The sequence below is a fragment of the Halichoerus grypus genome, chromosome 2 (assembly GCF_964656455.1).
Source record: "Halichoerus grypus chromosome 2, mHalGry1.hap1.1, whole genome shotgun sequence".
In the NCBI taxonomy this organism is placed as follows: Eukaryota; Metazoa; Chordata; class Mammalia; order Carnivora; family Phocidae; genus Halichoerus; species Halichoerus grypus.
In genome coordinates, this window is record NC_135713.1 from 96,433,154 (window position 1) to 96,450,949 (window position 17,796).

General features: G+C 38.0%; 1 protein-coding gene across 5 annotated transcripts in view; it reads left to right on the top strand.

Moving 5' to 3' along the window:
* The window catches only part of CERT1 (ceramide transporter 1), a 117,271-nt gene that overhangs the window by 94,193 nt on the left and 5,282 nt on the right, over nt 1-17,796 (top strand). For 3 of the 5 annotated variants that reach the window (XM_078067180.1, XM_078067176.1, XM_078067178.1), the window contains 6 exons: nt 162-257; nt 3,207-3,339; nt 4,298-4,368; nt 14,324-14,452; nt 14,979-15,108; nt 16,252-16,388. In XM_078067180.1, coding sequence (XP_077923306.1) covers nt 162-257; nt 3,207-3,339; nt 4,298-4,368; nt 14,324-14,452; nt 14,979-15,108; nt 16,252-16,379 — 687 coding nt within the window. In that variant the 3' untranslated portion in view covers nt 16,380-16,388. The remainder of the gene's footprint in view (nt 1-161; nt 258-3,206; nt 3,340-4,297; nt 4,369-14,323; nt 14,453-14,978; nt 15,109-16,251; nt 16,389-17,796) is intronic. The other 2 variants (XM_078067177.1, XM_078067179.1) reach the window with 1 other exon arrangement.

Here is a 17,796-nt window from a genome sequence, read left to right on the forward strand (position 1 = left end):
CTTCAACTCTATATAAAATCTACTAACCTTTGTGCATTTGGTTGCTCAGCTTTCTCAGAACATTTCTGAACTGAAACAAACTGAATACCATTCTGTTTTAGAGATTATGTCATGGCTATTCATTGGATATGGATTCTTATGGCTTTATTTTTCTTTCCAAGGTTGAAGAGATGGTGCAAAACCACATGACTTACTCATTACAGGATGTGGGTGGAGATGCTAATTGGCAGTTGGTTGTAGAAGAAGGAGAAATGAAGGTAATTCCCAGTAAAATGTTATAGGTTGCTAACTGCAGCTCTGTTACAGTCATAGTATCATTACTAACCATTGATGTGAATGAGGGTAGCATTTTAAAATTCCTTTTAAACAAATTACTACATATGATCAAAGAAACACCAGATATTAAGAAGTAAAATGTACTTTGGTTTTTATAGAGTTTATTTTTTATTAATTTTTATTTTTTAAAAGATTTTATTTATTTATTTGATAGAGACAGCGAGAGAGGGAACACAAGCAGGGGGAGTGGGAGAGGGAGAAGCACGCTTCCCGCTGAGCAGGGAGCCCAACTCAGGGCTTGATCCCAGGACCCCAGCATGATGACCCGAGCCGAAGGCAGATGCTTAACAGCTGAGCCACCCAGGCACCCCTTTACACAGTTTCTTTATGATCACAATAAAAATCTGTGTACAAACTGTTCTGTTTTGCCTGGGCCATTGAGAAAATAAAATTTGGGTGTTTAGGTATGAATAAGACATAATTAGTTGATGGCTCTCTATTTGGATATTTCTCTTTATTTTTTAATATACTAAATATTGTACCCACATGTCACTTTGTTCCCCTTTTTCATCTATCCCTCACTTCTTGTCCTTTCTCTCATTGCATCCTGTTTCAATATTTGGAGATGGGTCTGCTAATCTTGTTCACATCCTTAAACACAAGAGACAGAGAATAAGAGCAAGGAATAAGATTTAGAGATGGATTCAAAACAACAGCTGCATTGAATTTTGGAATACCTTATGCCCAAGGCACTATGCTAAAGATAAAGAGATTTTTAATAAGACTTTCTCCAAGGTGAAACTTTCGTTGGGGAAGGAGGATATTGACATTATTTGTTTCTGTCTGATAATGTATTCAACGAAGAGCACAGATAAGTAGTGGAGAAAATTGGAAAAGAAAGATCTCTGTGATTTGAAACAGATTGTTTTATACTGAGGAGAAGCATTTGAACTATGTCTGGAAATGGAAGCAAGATTGTGACAAAGGTGAGGCAAGGATATTTTAGATAAAAAATATAAACACAAGCGAAAACTTGAAAGCGAACTTGTTATTCAGGAGTTTTGCATAGACTGTGTTGACCAGAATTATTCTAGCAGTAGAGATACAATATGAGATGTTGGAATTTATTTTCCTCCTGAATAGGGAACTAATTAAGAAATAAGAAATAAGCAGATGAAATGCTAAAATATTAGCTATATATCTAATAAGCTGATTGGAGAATATAACTTCAGAGTAGCAGTGACAAGGTCTTGCTAATATGTTACCTGAGAATTAACATAATGTTTCTGACATAGCTAGATAATCACAGGCCTTCCCCACAAGAGTAAGCCCCAGAAGAAAACCAAGACACATGCTCTCTTTAAAAAAAAGGGGTGAGCCAAGCCTTCCAGTCCTTATTCTATACTCAACATTCCAATAAATCATTGTTGCCTCCCGAGGGAAGAGAAAGTGAAGGGATGAAGAGAAACCAGGAGTGATAGTCTAGATAAAGTCCCTCCATGTGGAATGAGAAATAGAGACTAAGTGTTCCTACAGCCCACATCCTTAGAGAGGGATTGGATCATGGAGAGTATAAAATAACCCACCAAGGAGAATAGTCTGTTGTCTGTAGCAATAGGTTAGCCACTGTGTGCAAAGTAACATTTTAGGAAGACGAAGCTGATAAGGAAGAAACTAGAGACCAAGTATACCACTTAAGAGAATCAAGTACATGGGGATGAAAGCCTACCCAGAAGAAGTAACCAGTAGTATAAAAGTCAAGCTGTTGGATGTCTTACAGAATTTTAGTGACGAGCTTAAGAGCTATGTGAAGTGTGAGGGGAGGAGTTAAAAGTCTAAAGTTTCCAATATGGGTGATTGGGAAAATAGCAGTCCCAATAACATGAATAAATAAGCATGTAGGGAAAAGTAGTTTGGTGAGAGAGATTTTAAGAGAGAAACTATATGTGAAATGCCTAACAGTGTCTGGACCCATAAAGCACTCCATAAATTGAGAGCTGGTTCTTCCTATAGTAACATGATTACTCATTTCTCAAAAGAACTTAATACAAAACTCCCTAAAGTAACCTATAATTTTGAGCTAATTAATTTTACTTAGCACTTTAGGTACGCAACTTCAGTATTTAAAAGAAGATATATTGAATGGAGCACTGGGTGTTATACGCAAACAATGAATCATGGAACACTACATCAAAAACTAATGATGTAATGTATGGTGATTAACATAACATAATAAAATAAAATAAATAAATAAAAGAAGATATATAGCATAGGGGCTCATGGGAGGCTCAGTCGGGTAAGCCTCCAACTCTTGATTTTGGTCAAGGTCATGATCTCGGGGTCGTGAGATCAAGCCCTGCGTTGGGCTCTACCCTAGGAGTGGAGCCTGCTTAAAATTCTCTCTCCCTCTCCCTCCCTTCTGCCTCTCCCCACCACTTGCATGCTCGCTTGCACGCGCGCGCTCTCTCTCTCTTCCTAAAAAAATAAAAAATAAAAAGCAAGATAGCATAGATCTTCATGCCATTTTAGCTTTGAGTCATTCAACAAATAATTGAGAGCCTGCTGTGTTTCAGATACTATTCTAGATGCGGGGTATATAGCATTGAACAAAACTGCCTTAAATCAGTATCCTTAAGGAGATTTTGTTCTAACCAGGCTTAATTTAACCACTCATGTAATTAGGTGTTCGTTGCATATGCATGTTTTTCATTGTTGAAGTTTACCCCAAATTTGTAGTTTTAAGTATTTTTATGTGTTATCAATAATTTGAGATTTTAAATTTTCTTTTAGCAGAATATTTATATACCATAAATAGATTTTCAAAAATGAAATTCTAAAAAGCAGCAAAACTTAAAATCCTGCTTTCAGGTTTGTACTTTAGGAGTTTGATTTTTATTTTTTAAACAGGTTTTTAAATATATCCTCTTTAGGTATATAGAAGGGAAGTAGAAGAAAACGGAATTGTTCTGGATCCTTTGAAAGCTACCCATGCAGTGAAAGGTGTTACAGGACATGAGGTCTGCAATTACTTCTGGAATGTTGATGTTCGCAATGATTGGGAAAGTAAGCTGCCATTATTAATATATCCTAATATAATTATTATTTTGAATTTATTTTGAATAAACCCAGTGTTTGCATCTCATCTACAGTTTATAAAGTTAGTGTAGAAAATATCTGGAAAATCTGATAATAGCTTGCATTTACTTTTTTTTTTTTTAACTTACATTTAAATAGAGCTTTACAGTGAAATAGAGCTTGTACAGTGAAAACACTGTACAAAATGCTTCTAACTATATTATAGCATTTGATCCAGTACTTCAATAATCCTGCATGATAGGTAGGTAAAAAAGTAAAATTCAGATAGGTTAAGTGACTTGTCAGAAGCCACAGAGCCTAATTAGTAGAAGGGCCAGGACTAAAATTAAAGGTTTCTGTTTTATCATCTACTTTCCCAGACTGTTTTGTTTCCTTAGTAAACCCTAGACAAGTCCTGCTGTGATCTGTTTAGAGTTATTCTTGGGGTATGTGTGTTGTGTGTGTGTTGTTTGTGTGTGTGTGTGTGTGTGTTTCCTCTTAGGCACCAAATTTCATAAATACAGGTAGTTTTGAACATCTTAAGATGTTTATCAATGACAGTTTGACATTCTTTTTTCACAAATATAGTCACCTAAACCTTATATAGAACAGCTTATTCAGCTTCAGTAAATTAGAGATTACAGGAAACGGTCATAGTATTAGATAGGAATTTGTGTTTTGAATAATGCAATGTGATTAGAATTGCTTTCTTGTTGTGGAAGCTAGATATTGGGCCAAAGAAGTGAGATTTCCTGGTGATCAGGTCTCATGGCCACTGTCTGTAGCCCTAATACGAAGTATTAACTCCCTTCCCTTTGGACTTAGCCAAGATAGGGCAGAATCCTGCTCATGTTATCACAGTGTCCATCAGTATAACTGAAGTTAATCACATTCTAGGAAGAGGTAATATATCTTTTTGGCTACTAATGTTTTCTCTTCATTTCAGCAACTATAGAAAACTTTCATGTGGTGGAAACATTAGCTGATAATGCAATCATCATTTATCAAACGCACAAGGTAAAGATCTCTTCATCCCAAAAGGATTTCACTGTAGTTCAAACTGAGACATAGAAATTCTCTAAAGTGGGGCGCCTGGGTGGCTCAGTCGTTAGGCATCTGCCTTCGGCTCAGGTTGTGATCCCGGCGTCCTGGGATCGGGCCCCGCATCGGGCTCCCTGCTCCGCAGGAGGCCTGCTTCTCCCTCTCCCCCTCCCCCTGCTTGTGTTCCCTCTTGCTGTGTCTCTCTCTGTCAAATAAATAAATAAAATCTTTAAAAGAAAAAAAAAGAAATTCTCTAAAGTAAAATTTGGTAGGAAATTAAATTCCATAAAAGATCCAAAGACTTTTTTAATGATGCATGAATGTCACCTATTTGAAAGGATATCAGCTCCTTTAAAGAGAACCTGAGACAAGAACCTGAGAAATATCCAGGAACAGTGTGTTTGATAAAGATCTTCAGCTAGTTATGTGCCCTTAAATTTAGAAAATACTGATACTCTGCTAAATGTTTTTGTAGCATCTAGTATTTATAGGAGATGAGTGATCGTTACCAAATACAAAAGTGAATCATAGTTTCCTGTGACCATAGTAATGAGGGGAATGGAAAGTATGTTATTAATATATGTTAAGACTGGTAGATAATGAAAGTCATCTAAGTGGATTATCTGAAAGCAAGTGAAAATTGCTAAGCATAACTATTAAGGAATTGGTCATATATCAGAGAATACAGAAACGTTGTCATTTAAATTGGTTCACCTTTCATTTCACTTTTACTTCATCTCTTCCTCTGCTATTCTAGATGTTTAAAATGGAAGAATTAGTATTTCTCTTACCTTATTCTGCTCTGTTCCCTGAAAATTGCCAAATAATATATTGTGTAAAGAACAATAAACAGGGGTGGTACATGGGAGGATGAGCAAAATAAATGAAGGGAATTAAGAGGTACAAACTTCTGGTTATAAAATAAATAAATCACAGAGATGAAAAGTACAGCATAGGGAACGTAGTCAGTAATACTGTAATAAGGTTACAGTAACAGATGGTGACTACACTTACTGTGGTGAGCACTGAGTAATGTATAAAATTGTCGAATTCAATATGTTGTACACCTGAAACTAATATAACATTCAATTTTAAAAAGGAACTATAATTTTGGAAAGATCCATTCAGCGTAATATTGTAGGTTATATAAGAAATACAATAATTCAGTAGGTACTTCATTTTTCTCTTCTTTATTTAAAGCTTTTTAATTGAGCTGAATATATGACAATATTGTGGGTTCTGTATTTCTTGAACTCAGTTTTGTCATGGGAGGCATCTTGTATGTAATGATTTTGAGCTGGGCTTGATTTTACATGGTAGCTGCTCAAGAAATGTATAAAAAATAAATTATAGGTCAACTTTGCTTCAATTAAAAAAGAAGTGTGTAACAATGAAGATTCTGCTTCAGCGTACAGATTTGGGGAGTCTAAGGGAAACTTAAAATTCAATAAATGTTAAAAATACCAATTAATTGCCTTATAATTTAGAATGAATAGAAATCACCAATAATTTAGAGTCAGAAGAATCTTACAATCTGAAGATAATTGATCTTGGAAAACAATCTGCTGGCAGTATTTCATTTCATAAAAAACCATCAAAAAGGATTTATATAGGTTGTATTACGATCACTTTTTGAAAAATAAAGCTAAAAACTATTAAAATAATGTCACTTAAATGTAATAAAATTTAAGTTAGAGTTATAAGTGTTTGAATAATTCAAACAAATTGTCCTGGCATAATTTTTTTTCAACAAAATTCAGTAATGCTATACAACTTTCCCTTTAAATTTGGCTTATTTTATAATCTCATCTTAAAGAGGGCTACTTTTCTCCTGATACTTAAGTCATTCTCATTCTTTAAATTTTCATCTTACTGTCATCCTTGTGGATTTGCATTCATTAGTTCTAACACAGCCAAATTTTCCTTTATTATTGGCTTCATATAGATTTGCTCAGCCTGCTTTCTTCTATTTTTGAAATTTAGCATCTTTAAAATATGAACCATTTCACTTTCCGAATGATTTGTGTTGTATTGACACTGTTGTTGGCTATTTATTATACTCAACAATTAGGAAAGGCATCGCCCATATTTTCTCTCATTAAAAGTACATAGTCTCACTTTTTTTTTTTTTTAATTTTTTTTTATTGTTATGTTAATCCCCATACATTACATCATTAGTTTTAGATATAGTGTTCCATGATTCATTGTTTGTGCATAACACCCAGTGCTCCATGCAGAACGTGCCCTCCTCAATACCCATCACCAGGCTAACCCATCCTCCCAACCCCCTCCCCTCTAGAACCCTCAGTTTGTTTTTCAGAGTCCATTGTCTCTCATGGTTCTTCTCCCCCTCCGATTTCCCCCCCTTCATTCTTCCCCTCCTGCTACATTCTTCTTTTTCTTCTTTTCTTTCTTAACATATATTGCATTATTTGTTTCAGAGGTACAGATCTGAGATTCAACAGTCCTGCACAATTCACAGCGCTTACCAGAACACATACCCTCCCCAGTGTCCATCACCCAGTCACCCCATCCCTCCCACCCCACCCCCCACTCCAGCAACCCTCAGTTTGTTTCCTGAGATTAAGAATTCCTCATATCAGTGAGGTCATATGATACATGTCTTTCTCTGTTTGACTTATTTCGCTCAGCATAATACCCTCCAGTTCCATCCACGTCGTTGCAAATGGCAAGATCTTATTCCTTTTGATGGCTGCATAATATTCCATTGTATATATATACCACATCTTCTTTATCCATTCATCTGTTGATGGACATCTCGGCTCTTTCCACAGTTTGGCTATTGTGGACATTGCTGCTATAAACATCGGGGTGCACATAGCCTTTCGGGTCCCTACTTTTGTATCTTTGGGGTAAATACCCAGTAGTGCAATTGCTGGATCATATGGTAGCTCTATTTTCAACTTTTTGAGGAACCTCCATACTGTTTTCCAGAGTGGCTGCACCAGCTTGCATTCCCACCAACAGTGTAGGAGGGTTCCCCTTTCTCCGCATCCCCGCCAACATCTGTCATTTCCTGACTTGTTAATTTTAGCCATTCTGACTGGTGTGAGGTGGAATCTCATTGAGGTTTTGATTTGGATTTCCCTGATGCCGAGCGATATTGAACACTTTTTCATGTGTCTGTTGGCCATTTGGATGTCTTCTTTGGAAAAATGTCTGTTCATGTCTTCTGCCCATTTCTTGATTGGATTCTTTGTTCTTTTGGTGTTGAGTTTGATGAGTTCTTTATAGATTTTGGATACTAGCCCTTTATCTGATATGTCATTTGCAAATATCTTCTCCCATTCTGTCAGTTGTCTTTTGGTTTTGTTGACTGTTTCCTTTGCTTTGCAAAAGCTTTTTATCTTGATGAAGTCCCAATAGTTCATTTTTGCCCTTGCTTCCCTTGCCTTTGGCGATGTTTCTAGGAAGAAGTTGCTGCGGCTGAGGTCGAAGAGGTTGCTGCCTGTGTTCTCCTTTAGGATTTTGATGGACTCCTGTCTCACATTGAGGTCTTTCAACCATTTGGAGTCTATTTTTGTGTGTGGTGTAAGGAAATGGTCCAGTTTCATTCTTCTGCATGTGGCTGTCCAATTTTCCCAACACCATTTGTTGAAGAGACTGTCTTTTTTCCATTGGACATTCTTTCCTGCTTTGTCAAAGATTAGTTGACCATAGAGTTGAGGGTCCATTTCTGGGCTCTCTATTCTGTTCCATTGATCTATGTGTCTGTTTTTGTGCCAGTACCATACTGTCTTGATGATGACAGCTTTGTAGTAGAGCTGGAAGTCTGGAATTGTGATGCCGCCATCTTTGCTTTTCTTTTTCAACATTCCTCTGGCTCTGCGGGGTCTTTTCTGGTTCCATACAAATTTTAGGATTATTTGTTCCATTTCTTTGAAGAAAGTGGATGGTATTTTGATGGGGATTGCATTGAATGTGTAGATTGCTCTAGGTAGGATTGACATCTTCACAATATTTGTTCTTCCAATCCATGAGCATGGAACGTTTTTCCATTTCTTTGTGTCTTCCTCAATTTCTTTCATGAGTATTTTATAGTTTTCTGAGTACAGATCCTTTGCCTCTTTGGTTAGATTTATTCCTAGGTATCTTATGGTTTTGGGTGCAATTGTAAATGGGATCGACTCCTTAATTTCTCTTTCTTCTGACTTGTTGTTGGTGTATAGGAATGCCACTGACTTCTGTGCATTGATTTTATATCCTGCCACTTGACTGAATTCCTGTATGAGTTCTAGCAGTTTTGGGGTGGAGTCTTTGGGATTTTCCACATAAAGTATCATATCATCTGCAAAGAGTGAGAGTTTGACTTCTTCTTTGCCAATTTGGATGCCTTTGATTTCTTTTTGTTGTCTGATTGCTGTGGCTAGGACTTCCAATACTATGTTGAATAGCAGTGGTGATAGTGGACATCCCTGCCGCGTTCCTGACCTTAGGGGGAAAGCTCTCAGTTTTTCCCCATTGAGAATGATATTCGCTGTAGGTTTTTCATAGATGGCTTTTATGATATTGAGGTATGTACCCTCTATCCCTATACTCTGAAGAGTTTTGATCAAGAAAGGATGCTGTACTTTGTCAAATGCTTTTTCTGCATCTATTGAGAGGATCATGTGATTCTTGTTTTTTCTTTTGTTAATGTATTGTATCACGTTGATTGATTTGCGGATGTTGAACCAACCTTGCAGCCCTGGGATAAATCCGACTTGGTCGTGGTGAATAATCCTTTTAATGTACTGTTGGATCCTATTGGCTAGTATTTTGGTGAGAATTTTTGCATCCATGTTCATCAGGGATATTGGTCTGTAATTCTCCTTTTTGATGGGGTCTTTGTCTGGTTTTGGGATCAAGGTAATGCTGGCCTCATAAAATGAGTTTGGAAGTTTTCCTTCCATTTCTATTTTTTGGAACAGTTTCAGAAGGATAGGTATTAATTCTTCTTGAAATGTTTGGTAGAATTCCCCTGGGAAGCCATCTGGCCCTGGGCTTTTGTGTTTTGGGAGATTTTTGATGACTGCTTCTATTTCCTTAGTGGTTATAGGTCTGTTCAGGTGTTCTATTTCTTCCTGGTTCAGTTTTGGTAGTTGATACATCTCTAGGAATGCGTCCATTACTTCCAGGTTATCTAATTTGTTGGCATAGAGTTGCTCATAATATGTTCTTATAATTGTTTGTATTTCTTTGGTGTTGGTTGTGATTTCTCCTCTTTCATTCATGATTTTGTTGATTTGGGTCATTTCTCTTTTCTTTTTGATAAGTCTGGCCAGGGGCTTATCAATCTTGTTAATTCTTTCAAAGAACCAGCTCCTAGTTTCGTTGATCTGTTCTACTGTTCTTTTGGTTTCTATTTCATTGATTTCTGCTCTGATCTTTATTATTTCTCTTCTCCTGCTGGGTTTAGGCTTTATTTGCTGTTCTTTCTCCAGCTCCTTTAGGTGTAGGGTTAGGTTGTGTACTTGAGACCTTTCTTGTTTCTTGAGAAAGGCTTGTATTGCTATATACTTTCCTCTTAGGACTGCCTTTGCTGTATCCCAAAGATTTTGAATAGTTGTGTTTTCATTTTCATTGGTTTCCATGAATTTTTTTAATTCTTCTTTAATTTCCTGGTTGACCCATTCATTCTTCAGTAGGATGCTCTTTAGCCTCCATGTATTTGAGTTCTTTCTGACTTTCCTCTTGTGATTGAGTTCTAGTTTCAAAGCATTGTGGTCTGAAAATAGGCAGGGGATAATCCCAATCTTCTGGTACCGGTTGAGACCTGATTTATGATCTAGGATGTGATCTATTCTGGAGAATGTTCCATGGGCACTAGAGAAGAATGTGTATTCCGTTGCTTTGGGATGGAATGTTCTGAATATGTCTGTGAAGTCCATTTGGTCCAGTGTGTCATTTAAAGTCTTTATTTCCTTGTTGATCTTTTGCTTAGACGATCTGTCCATTTCAGTGAGGGGGGTGTTAAAGTCCCCCACTATTATTGTATTGTTGTCGATGTGTTTCTTTGCTTTTGTTATTAATTGCCTTATATAATTGGCTGCTCCCATGTTAGGGGCATAGATATTTACAATTGTTAGATCTTCTTGTTGGATAGACCCTTTAAGTATGATATAGTGTCCTTCCTCATCTCTTATTACAGTCTTTGGTTTAAAATCTAATTTGTCTGATATAAGGATTGCCACCCCAGCTTTCTTTTGGTGTCCATTAGCATGGTAAATGGTTTTCCACCCCCTCACTTTCAATCTGGGGGTGTCTTTGGGTCTAAAATGAGTCTCTTGCAGACAGCATATCGATGGGTCTTGTTTTTTAATCCAATCTGATAGCCTGTGTCTTTTGATTGGGGCATTTAGCCCATTTACATTCAGGGTAACTATTGAAAGATAGGAGTTCAGTGCCATTGTATTGCCTGTAAAGTGACTGTTACTGTATATTGTTTGTGTTCCTTTCTGGTCTATGTTGCTTTTAGGCTCTCTCTTTGCTTAGAGGACCCCTTTCAATATTTGTTGTAGGGCTGGTTTCATGTTTGCAAATTCCTTTAGTTTTTGTTTGTCCTGGAAGCTTTTTATCTCTCCTTCAATTTTCAATGACAGCCTAGCTGGATATAGTATTCTTGGCTGCATATTTTTCTCATTTAGTGCTCTGAATATGTCCTGCCAGTCCTTTCTGGCCTGCCAGGTCTCTGTGGATAAGTCTGTTGCCAATCTAATGTTTCTACCATTGTAGGTTACATATCTCTTCTCCCGAGCTGCTTTCAGGATTTTCTCTTTGTCTCTGAGACTCGTAAGTTTTACTATTAGATGTCGGGGTGTTGACCTATTTTTATTGATTTTGAGAGGGGTTCTCTGTGCTTCCTGGATTTTGATGCCTGTTTCCTTCCCCAAATTAGGGAAGTTCTCTGTTATAATTTGCTCCATTATACCTTCTGCACCTCTCTCTCTTTCTTCTTCTTCTGGGATCCCAATTATTCTAATGTTGTTTCGTCTTATGGTATCGTTTATCTCTCGAATTCTGCCCTCGTGATCCAGTAGTTGTTTATCTCTCTTTTTCTCAGCTTCTTTATTTTCCATCATTTGGTCTTCTATCTCACTGATTCTTTCTTCTGCCTCATTTATCCTAGCAGTTAGCGCCCCCATATTTGATTGCACCTCATTGATAGCCTTTTTGATTTCTACTTGGTTAGATTTTAGTTCTTTTACTTCTCCAGAAAGGGTTTCTCTAATAACTTCCATGTTTTTTTCAAGCCCAGCTAGTATCTTTAAAGTGATGATTCTGAACTCTAGATCTGACATCGTACTAATGTCCGTATTGAGTAAGTCCCTGGCAGTCGGTACTACCTCTTGTTCTTTTTGTTGAGGTGATTTTTTCCGTCTTGTCATTTTGTCCAGAGGAGAATAGATTAATGAGAGAACAAAATGCTAGCAGGGTAACAACGTCCCCAGAAAATATACTCTAAACAAATCAGAAAAGACCTGAAGCAGTGGGAAAAGAAAGGGAAAGAGAGAAAAAAGAAAAGGAAAGAAAAAAAGAAAAAAGAAAAAGATAAAGATAAAAACAAACAAAAGCAGAACAAAACAAAACAAAAACAGAATGTGATCAAATATGATCAGGCTGGATTATAGATCAGTGCCACACACTAGATTTTGGGTGTATTTTGGTCTGTTAAAAGAAAGTCCCTCCCAAAATTTTAAAGAAAGAAAAACTTATATATGTACAAAAATAAGGGTTGATATGATGAAGGGATGGAATATGACTGTAAAGATGGAAATTATAAAAAATTTTAAAAAAGGATTTGATAAGTTGTTTGAAAAAAGAAAGAAGAGGATTTAAAAAAAAAAAAAAAAGAAAGAAAAAAGGGGGAGAATGTGATCAGGCAGGGGAGTAGAAAAAAACCATACACTAGAGATTTAGAGTATATTTTGATCTGTTAGAAGAAACTATCTCAAGATTTTAAAGAGAGAACAACTTATATATATATGCCAAAAATACGGGTAACTACTATGAAGGGATAGAATATGACTTTAAAAATGAAAAATAAAAATGTTTTTTTTTTAAAAAAGGGATTGATAAGATGTTGGTTGAAAAAGGGAAAAAGAAAAATTCAAAAAAAAAGAAAAAAGGAAAAAAAAAAAAGACAGTTAAAAAAAAATAATTAACTTTGAAAGACTAAAGAATCATGGTAAAAAAGCCATGAATTCTATGTGCAGTGTTCCCCTAGCGCTGGAGTTCTGCCGTTCTCACTGATCGGTAAACTTGGTCTTGGCTGGCTGTTCTCGCTGATCTTCTGGGGGAGGGGCCTGTTGCCGTGGTTCCCAAATGTCTTTGCCGGAGGCAAAATTGCCCCGCCCTTGCCGGTCCGGGCTAAGTAATCTGTTCGGGTTTGCTTTCCGGAGCTTTTGTTCCCTGCAAGCTCTCCGTACAGCTTTGGAGGCGGAGAGTGAAAATGGCGGCCTCCCAGTCTCCGCCCCGGCGGAGCCGAGAACTCGGGGTCCCGCTCCTCAGCGAGCCCCCAGAGAAAAGCCGTCAGTCACTCCCGTCTCCCCGGTCTCCGGCCGCACTCCGCGCTCACCCGGCCTGTGACCGCGCCTTTCTATCTGGCACCCGACCCCGGGTGGAGTCTCCAAACCCAGCAGATCCCCGCGGTGCGCTCCCGCACCTCTCCTCCCGGGGGAAGAAGGTGAGTCTCCCCGGATCTGCCGCTTGTTGGGTCCCTGCTGGAGGAGCAGTGGCCCGACTGTCCCACGGATCATGGTTTATGGCAACCCCGAGCTGAGAGCCCGCGCCTGGGCTCCGTCTCTGCAGCCGGCTTCCCCGCTCCGATACCTGGGAGCTCTGCCGCACTCAGGCACCCCCGGTCTTTCTGTGACCCCGAGGGTCCTGAGACCACACTGTCCCGCGAGGGTTCCACCCCCCACCTCGCCACCAGAGTGACGTCCCTCAGCGGAGCAGACTTCTAAAAGTTCCGATTTTGTGCTCCGTGGCTCTATCACTTGCCAGAAGCGGCCGACGGAGGCCCCTCCCCCGCCGTCTATCCTCCCGAATATCGCCTCGGATTCACTTCTCCGCACGTCCTACCTTCCAGAAAGTGGTCGCTTTTCTGTTCAGAGAGTTGTTGCTCTTCTTTTCTTTGATCTCCTGTTGAGTTTGTAGGTGTTCAGAATGGTTTGATCCCTATCCAGCTGAATTCCTGAGAGGAGACGAAATCCAGGTCTCCTACTCCTCCGCCATCTTGCTCCGCCCCCCCATAGTCTCACTTTTCATAGACCTTGTTGCCATATCATTTCAACATGATATGTTTCCTTACATACCATAAAGTTGAAAGATTCAATCTAATTGATTTGGTATTCTTCAGATGTGATTGTGGTATAAAAAGGAGCAGTCTTCTTACACTGAAATCTTAGCTTTTAAGTCTCTGAACACTTTAAACAGAGGTTTAATACTGTACTTAGAAGCAGAACATTACCAGGGACTTGGGGAGGGGGAAATGGGGAATTAATTGTTCGCTGAGTACAAAGTTTCTATTCGGGATGATAAAAAAATTTTGGAAATAGTGGTGATGTTTACATAATATTATGAATGTAATGTCACTGAATTGTACACTTAAAAATGCTTTAAATGGCAAAAATTTTGTTACATATAAACATATGTATACATTTATAACATATATACATATAAACATACACAGTTTAAAAAATTTTTAAAAATAGATTATTCCTTTGATGCTATTATTCTGCAAAGCCATTAATTCATTGTTCATAATTCTTGGCTGGGTACTTTCAGATGCTTTCCATTTAAAATTTGACAGATTTTACCTTTGCCTAAGATATTTATTGGTTTTACATTTGTTTCTCTGTTAGTTCCATATTACATATGAATTTAAAAGTGGTTTATATTTTCAAAAGATATTTTACTTCTTCCACAGAGAGTGTGGCCTGCTTCTCAGCGAGATGTATTATATCTTTCTGCCATTCGAAAGATCCCAGCCTTGACTGAAAATGACCCTGAAACCTGGATAGTGTGTAATTTTTCTGTGGATCATGACAGTGCTCCTGTAAGTGCACTTGTATAAATGTGTATAGTCGTACAGTATAAAGCTAAACAGTGCAAAACAAGAGAGATAAGCACATACGACACACATTTCTTAGATTTTGTTTTATGTCCGATTGGCTCCTTGGAACAGTATAGCCCGTGTTTTACCCAAGGGCATCAGTGATGGCTGTGAACACCCGGCAGGGGCTGTTTTCCTTTCCTCCTGAGGTTAGATGACACAGAACTGAAGAGGTAGATAGTGGAAGGCTGCTTCCACAGTTCTCTCTCAAGCCATGATCAACTGCTAGCAAAACCTCTGGGTTTCTACCTCGGTTTAGGTCCATCTACTACTTAAGAGGAGAGAAAATTATTCCTGCTGTCATAGCAGCTTGGCATGTGTTAGCTATTGGTACTTATAAGATTTGGTTGGAGAGGTTGGTGATGAGCTGTGGTTTTGGATAACCTAACGTACTATTAGACCAGTAGGGATTATAAAATACTAGGCATCTCCTATACTGATGTTTCGTTTCTGTTATTTGTTTTGGCAGCTGAACAATCGATGTGTCCGTGCCAAGATAAATATTGCTATGATTTGTCAGACCTTGGTAAGCCCACCAGAGGGGAACCAGGAGATCAGCAGGGACAATATCCTATGCAAGATTACATATGTAGCTAATGGTATGTATCTGGGGGTTCTTTTTGCAACTTGGTCATACAGATTTTCTTTTTCCTTCTTCTTTTCTTTTTTTTTTACTATTTTTTTTTTTAAAGATTTTATTTATTTATTTGACAGAGAGAAACACAGCAAGAGAGGGAACACAAGCAGGGGGAGTGGGAGAGGGAGAAGCAGGCCTCCCGCCGAGCAGGGAGCCCGATGTGGGGCTTGATCCTAGGACCCTGGGATCATGACCTGAGCCGAAGGCAGACGCTTAACAACTGAGCCACCCAGGCACCCCTTTACTATTATTTTTAGTAATCTCTACACCCAACATGGGGCTCAAACTCACAACCCCGAGATCAAGAGTCACATGCTCTTCTAACGGAGCCAGCCAGGCGCCCCTTGATTTTCTTACTATGATCTAAATGTCTTTTTAGTTTTTTTATCATTTAGATTAATGATTTTTAATTTGGAGAGATGTGTATCAAAATTATCAGGAAACTTGAAAATACCCATGTCTGAATTTCACCCCGGAACTACTCTATCAGAATTTCTGAGACTGGGGCTGGGTAGATAAATTTTAATATTTCATCTCTAGATCACTTTCACATATGCTTGGCTTTAAGAACCATCTTATTATATATTTGTCTAATAAAATATATGTATAACTGGGAGTATAAGCAATAATGATTAAGGAAATTAACAGTTCTTTTTCTCATTGTCAGGCTTTTTTGTTTCTGAATCATTGCCTGCTTAGGTTTCTTACTACATCCATTTCCGACCTGCAAGAGTCACTGGAGTCCCTTTAATCAAATCCTCAAATCTTCTTTTATACAGGGACATAACTGCTACTACATTTAAAGAGACAGTTTGATTATAGTAGAGTTTGACAAATCTAACATAACCTAAAATGTTGCTATATTAATATTTGCATATAATTTAGGGAGCCAGGAACATTTTAGCCAGGTAATAAATGCTTTCTTATTTGCTGTGTGTTCTTGTCTGGTGGTAGCATGAAGGATTTAATGGTCAGGTCAGGACTTTAAGAGATGTTAACTATTCCAACATGAGAAATTTTTTAAAAGCAAAGGAACAAAATGAGTGCTTCACATACATTTGGAGAATTGTATCTTAACAGGTTTTAGTTTTCCTTTATCTTGCAGTGAACCCTGGAGGATGGGCACCAGCCTCAGTGTTAAGGGCAGTGGCAAAGCGAGAGTATCCAAAGTTTCTAAAACGTTTTACTTCTTACGTCCAAGAAAAAACTGCGGGAAAACCCATTTTGTTCTAGTATTAACAGGTACTGGAAGATATATATTATCCTTTTTTAAAAACTTTAATATAACCTTGCAGATATTAAAATTTAGTTAATTGTTGGAAATAGTTTCTGTATTTTATGATGTTCCCAGACAAAGTTGTAGTAGTTTTGGCCTTTAAAATGTGTTTTTTTCATGCTTATGTTAGATAGTATCTGCTTATGCAAAGAGATTTTAACATTATGGAGCCATAGAATTCCAGAAGGACAAATTCCCCATATTTTTCCCTTCCCAGAAATTACTTTAGGTTCGTTGTTTATTCTTCCATACTTTTGTATGTATGTTGTGAGTGACGTATATTATTATTTTTTTAAAATGTGTTTATTCTATACTTACTGTTTGCAGCTTGCTTTTTCTACCTAACAATATATCTTGACTGTTACTGCATATAAAGATATGAGACATATAAAACTATCTCATTCCTTTAAAATCTGTTATATGAATGTTGCAGAATATATTAGCCAGTCCCACATTAATGTCTGGATCGGTTCCATATTTTGACTGCCAAATATGCGCTGAACGTCTTTGCACAAAGAGCTGGAATGTTTATTATTATTATTATTTTTAAAGATTTTATTTATTTTTTTGACAGAGACACAGCGAGAGAGGAACACAAGCAGGGGGAGTGGGAGAGGGAGCAGGGAGCCCGATGCGGGGCTCAATCCCAGGACCCTGGGATCATGCTTATTATTTTTTTTAATAAAGATTTTATTTATTTATTTGGGGGAGAGAGAGAGAGAGAGAGAGCATGCGCAAGCACGGGGGGAGGGGGAGAGGGAGGAGCAGACTCCCCACTGAGCAGGGAGCCCAATGCGGGACTCGATCCCAAGACCCTGGGATAACGACCTGAGCTATGTTAACATGGTTCATAGTCTGAAAAGATAAACAGTGACATTTATCCCTTGTCCCCTACTCACCCAGTTTTGCCCTCCCTCCAGCCCCAAAGAGAAGAGCAAAACTGATATTACTAGTTTCTTGAGTATGTTTTCAGAGAATTTTTTATGCCTGAACAAGCAAATACACGTGTATTCCTCCCACACATACACTTTTTTGTTGTTGTTTAAGAAAACACGCTGTTCTGCATCTTGTTTTTGCACTTGCTTTACTTTAAAGGTCTTTGCATAACACTATGGACCTCCCTCCTTATTTTTTTGCGGCTACACAGTATCCCAGCATACGGATGCACATAATTTATCTAACCACTGCTAGACATTGAGGTTGTTCCCAGTTTTTGCTAGAACGGTGTTATAATTATATCCACTTGCAAGTTGATATGTGGGATAAATTACTAGATATGACACTGCCAGCACCTCTAGGGGGTTTGTGCATTTATAATTTAGGTATCACCCCCTATAGAGGTTGTAGTAACTTACTGTCTCACCAGCAATAGCG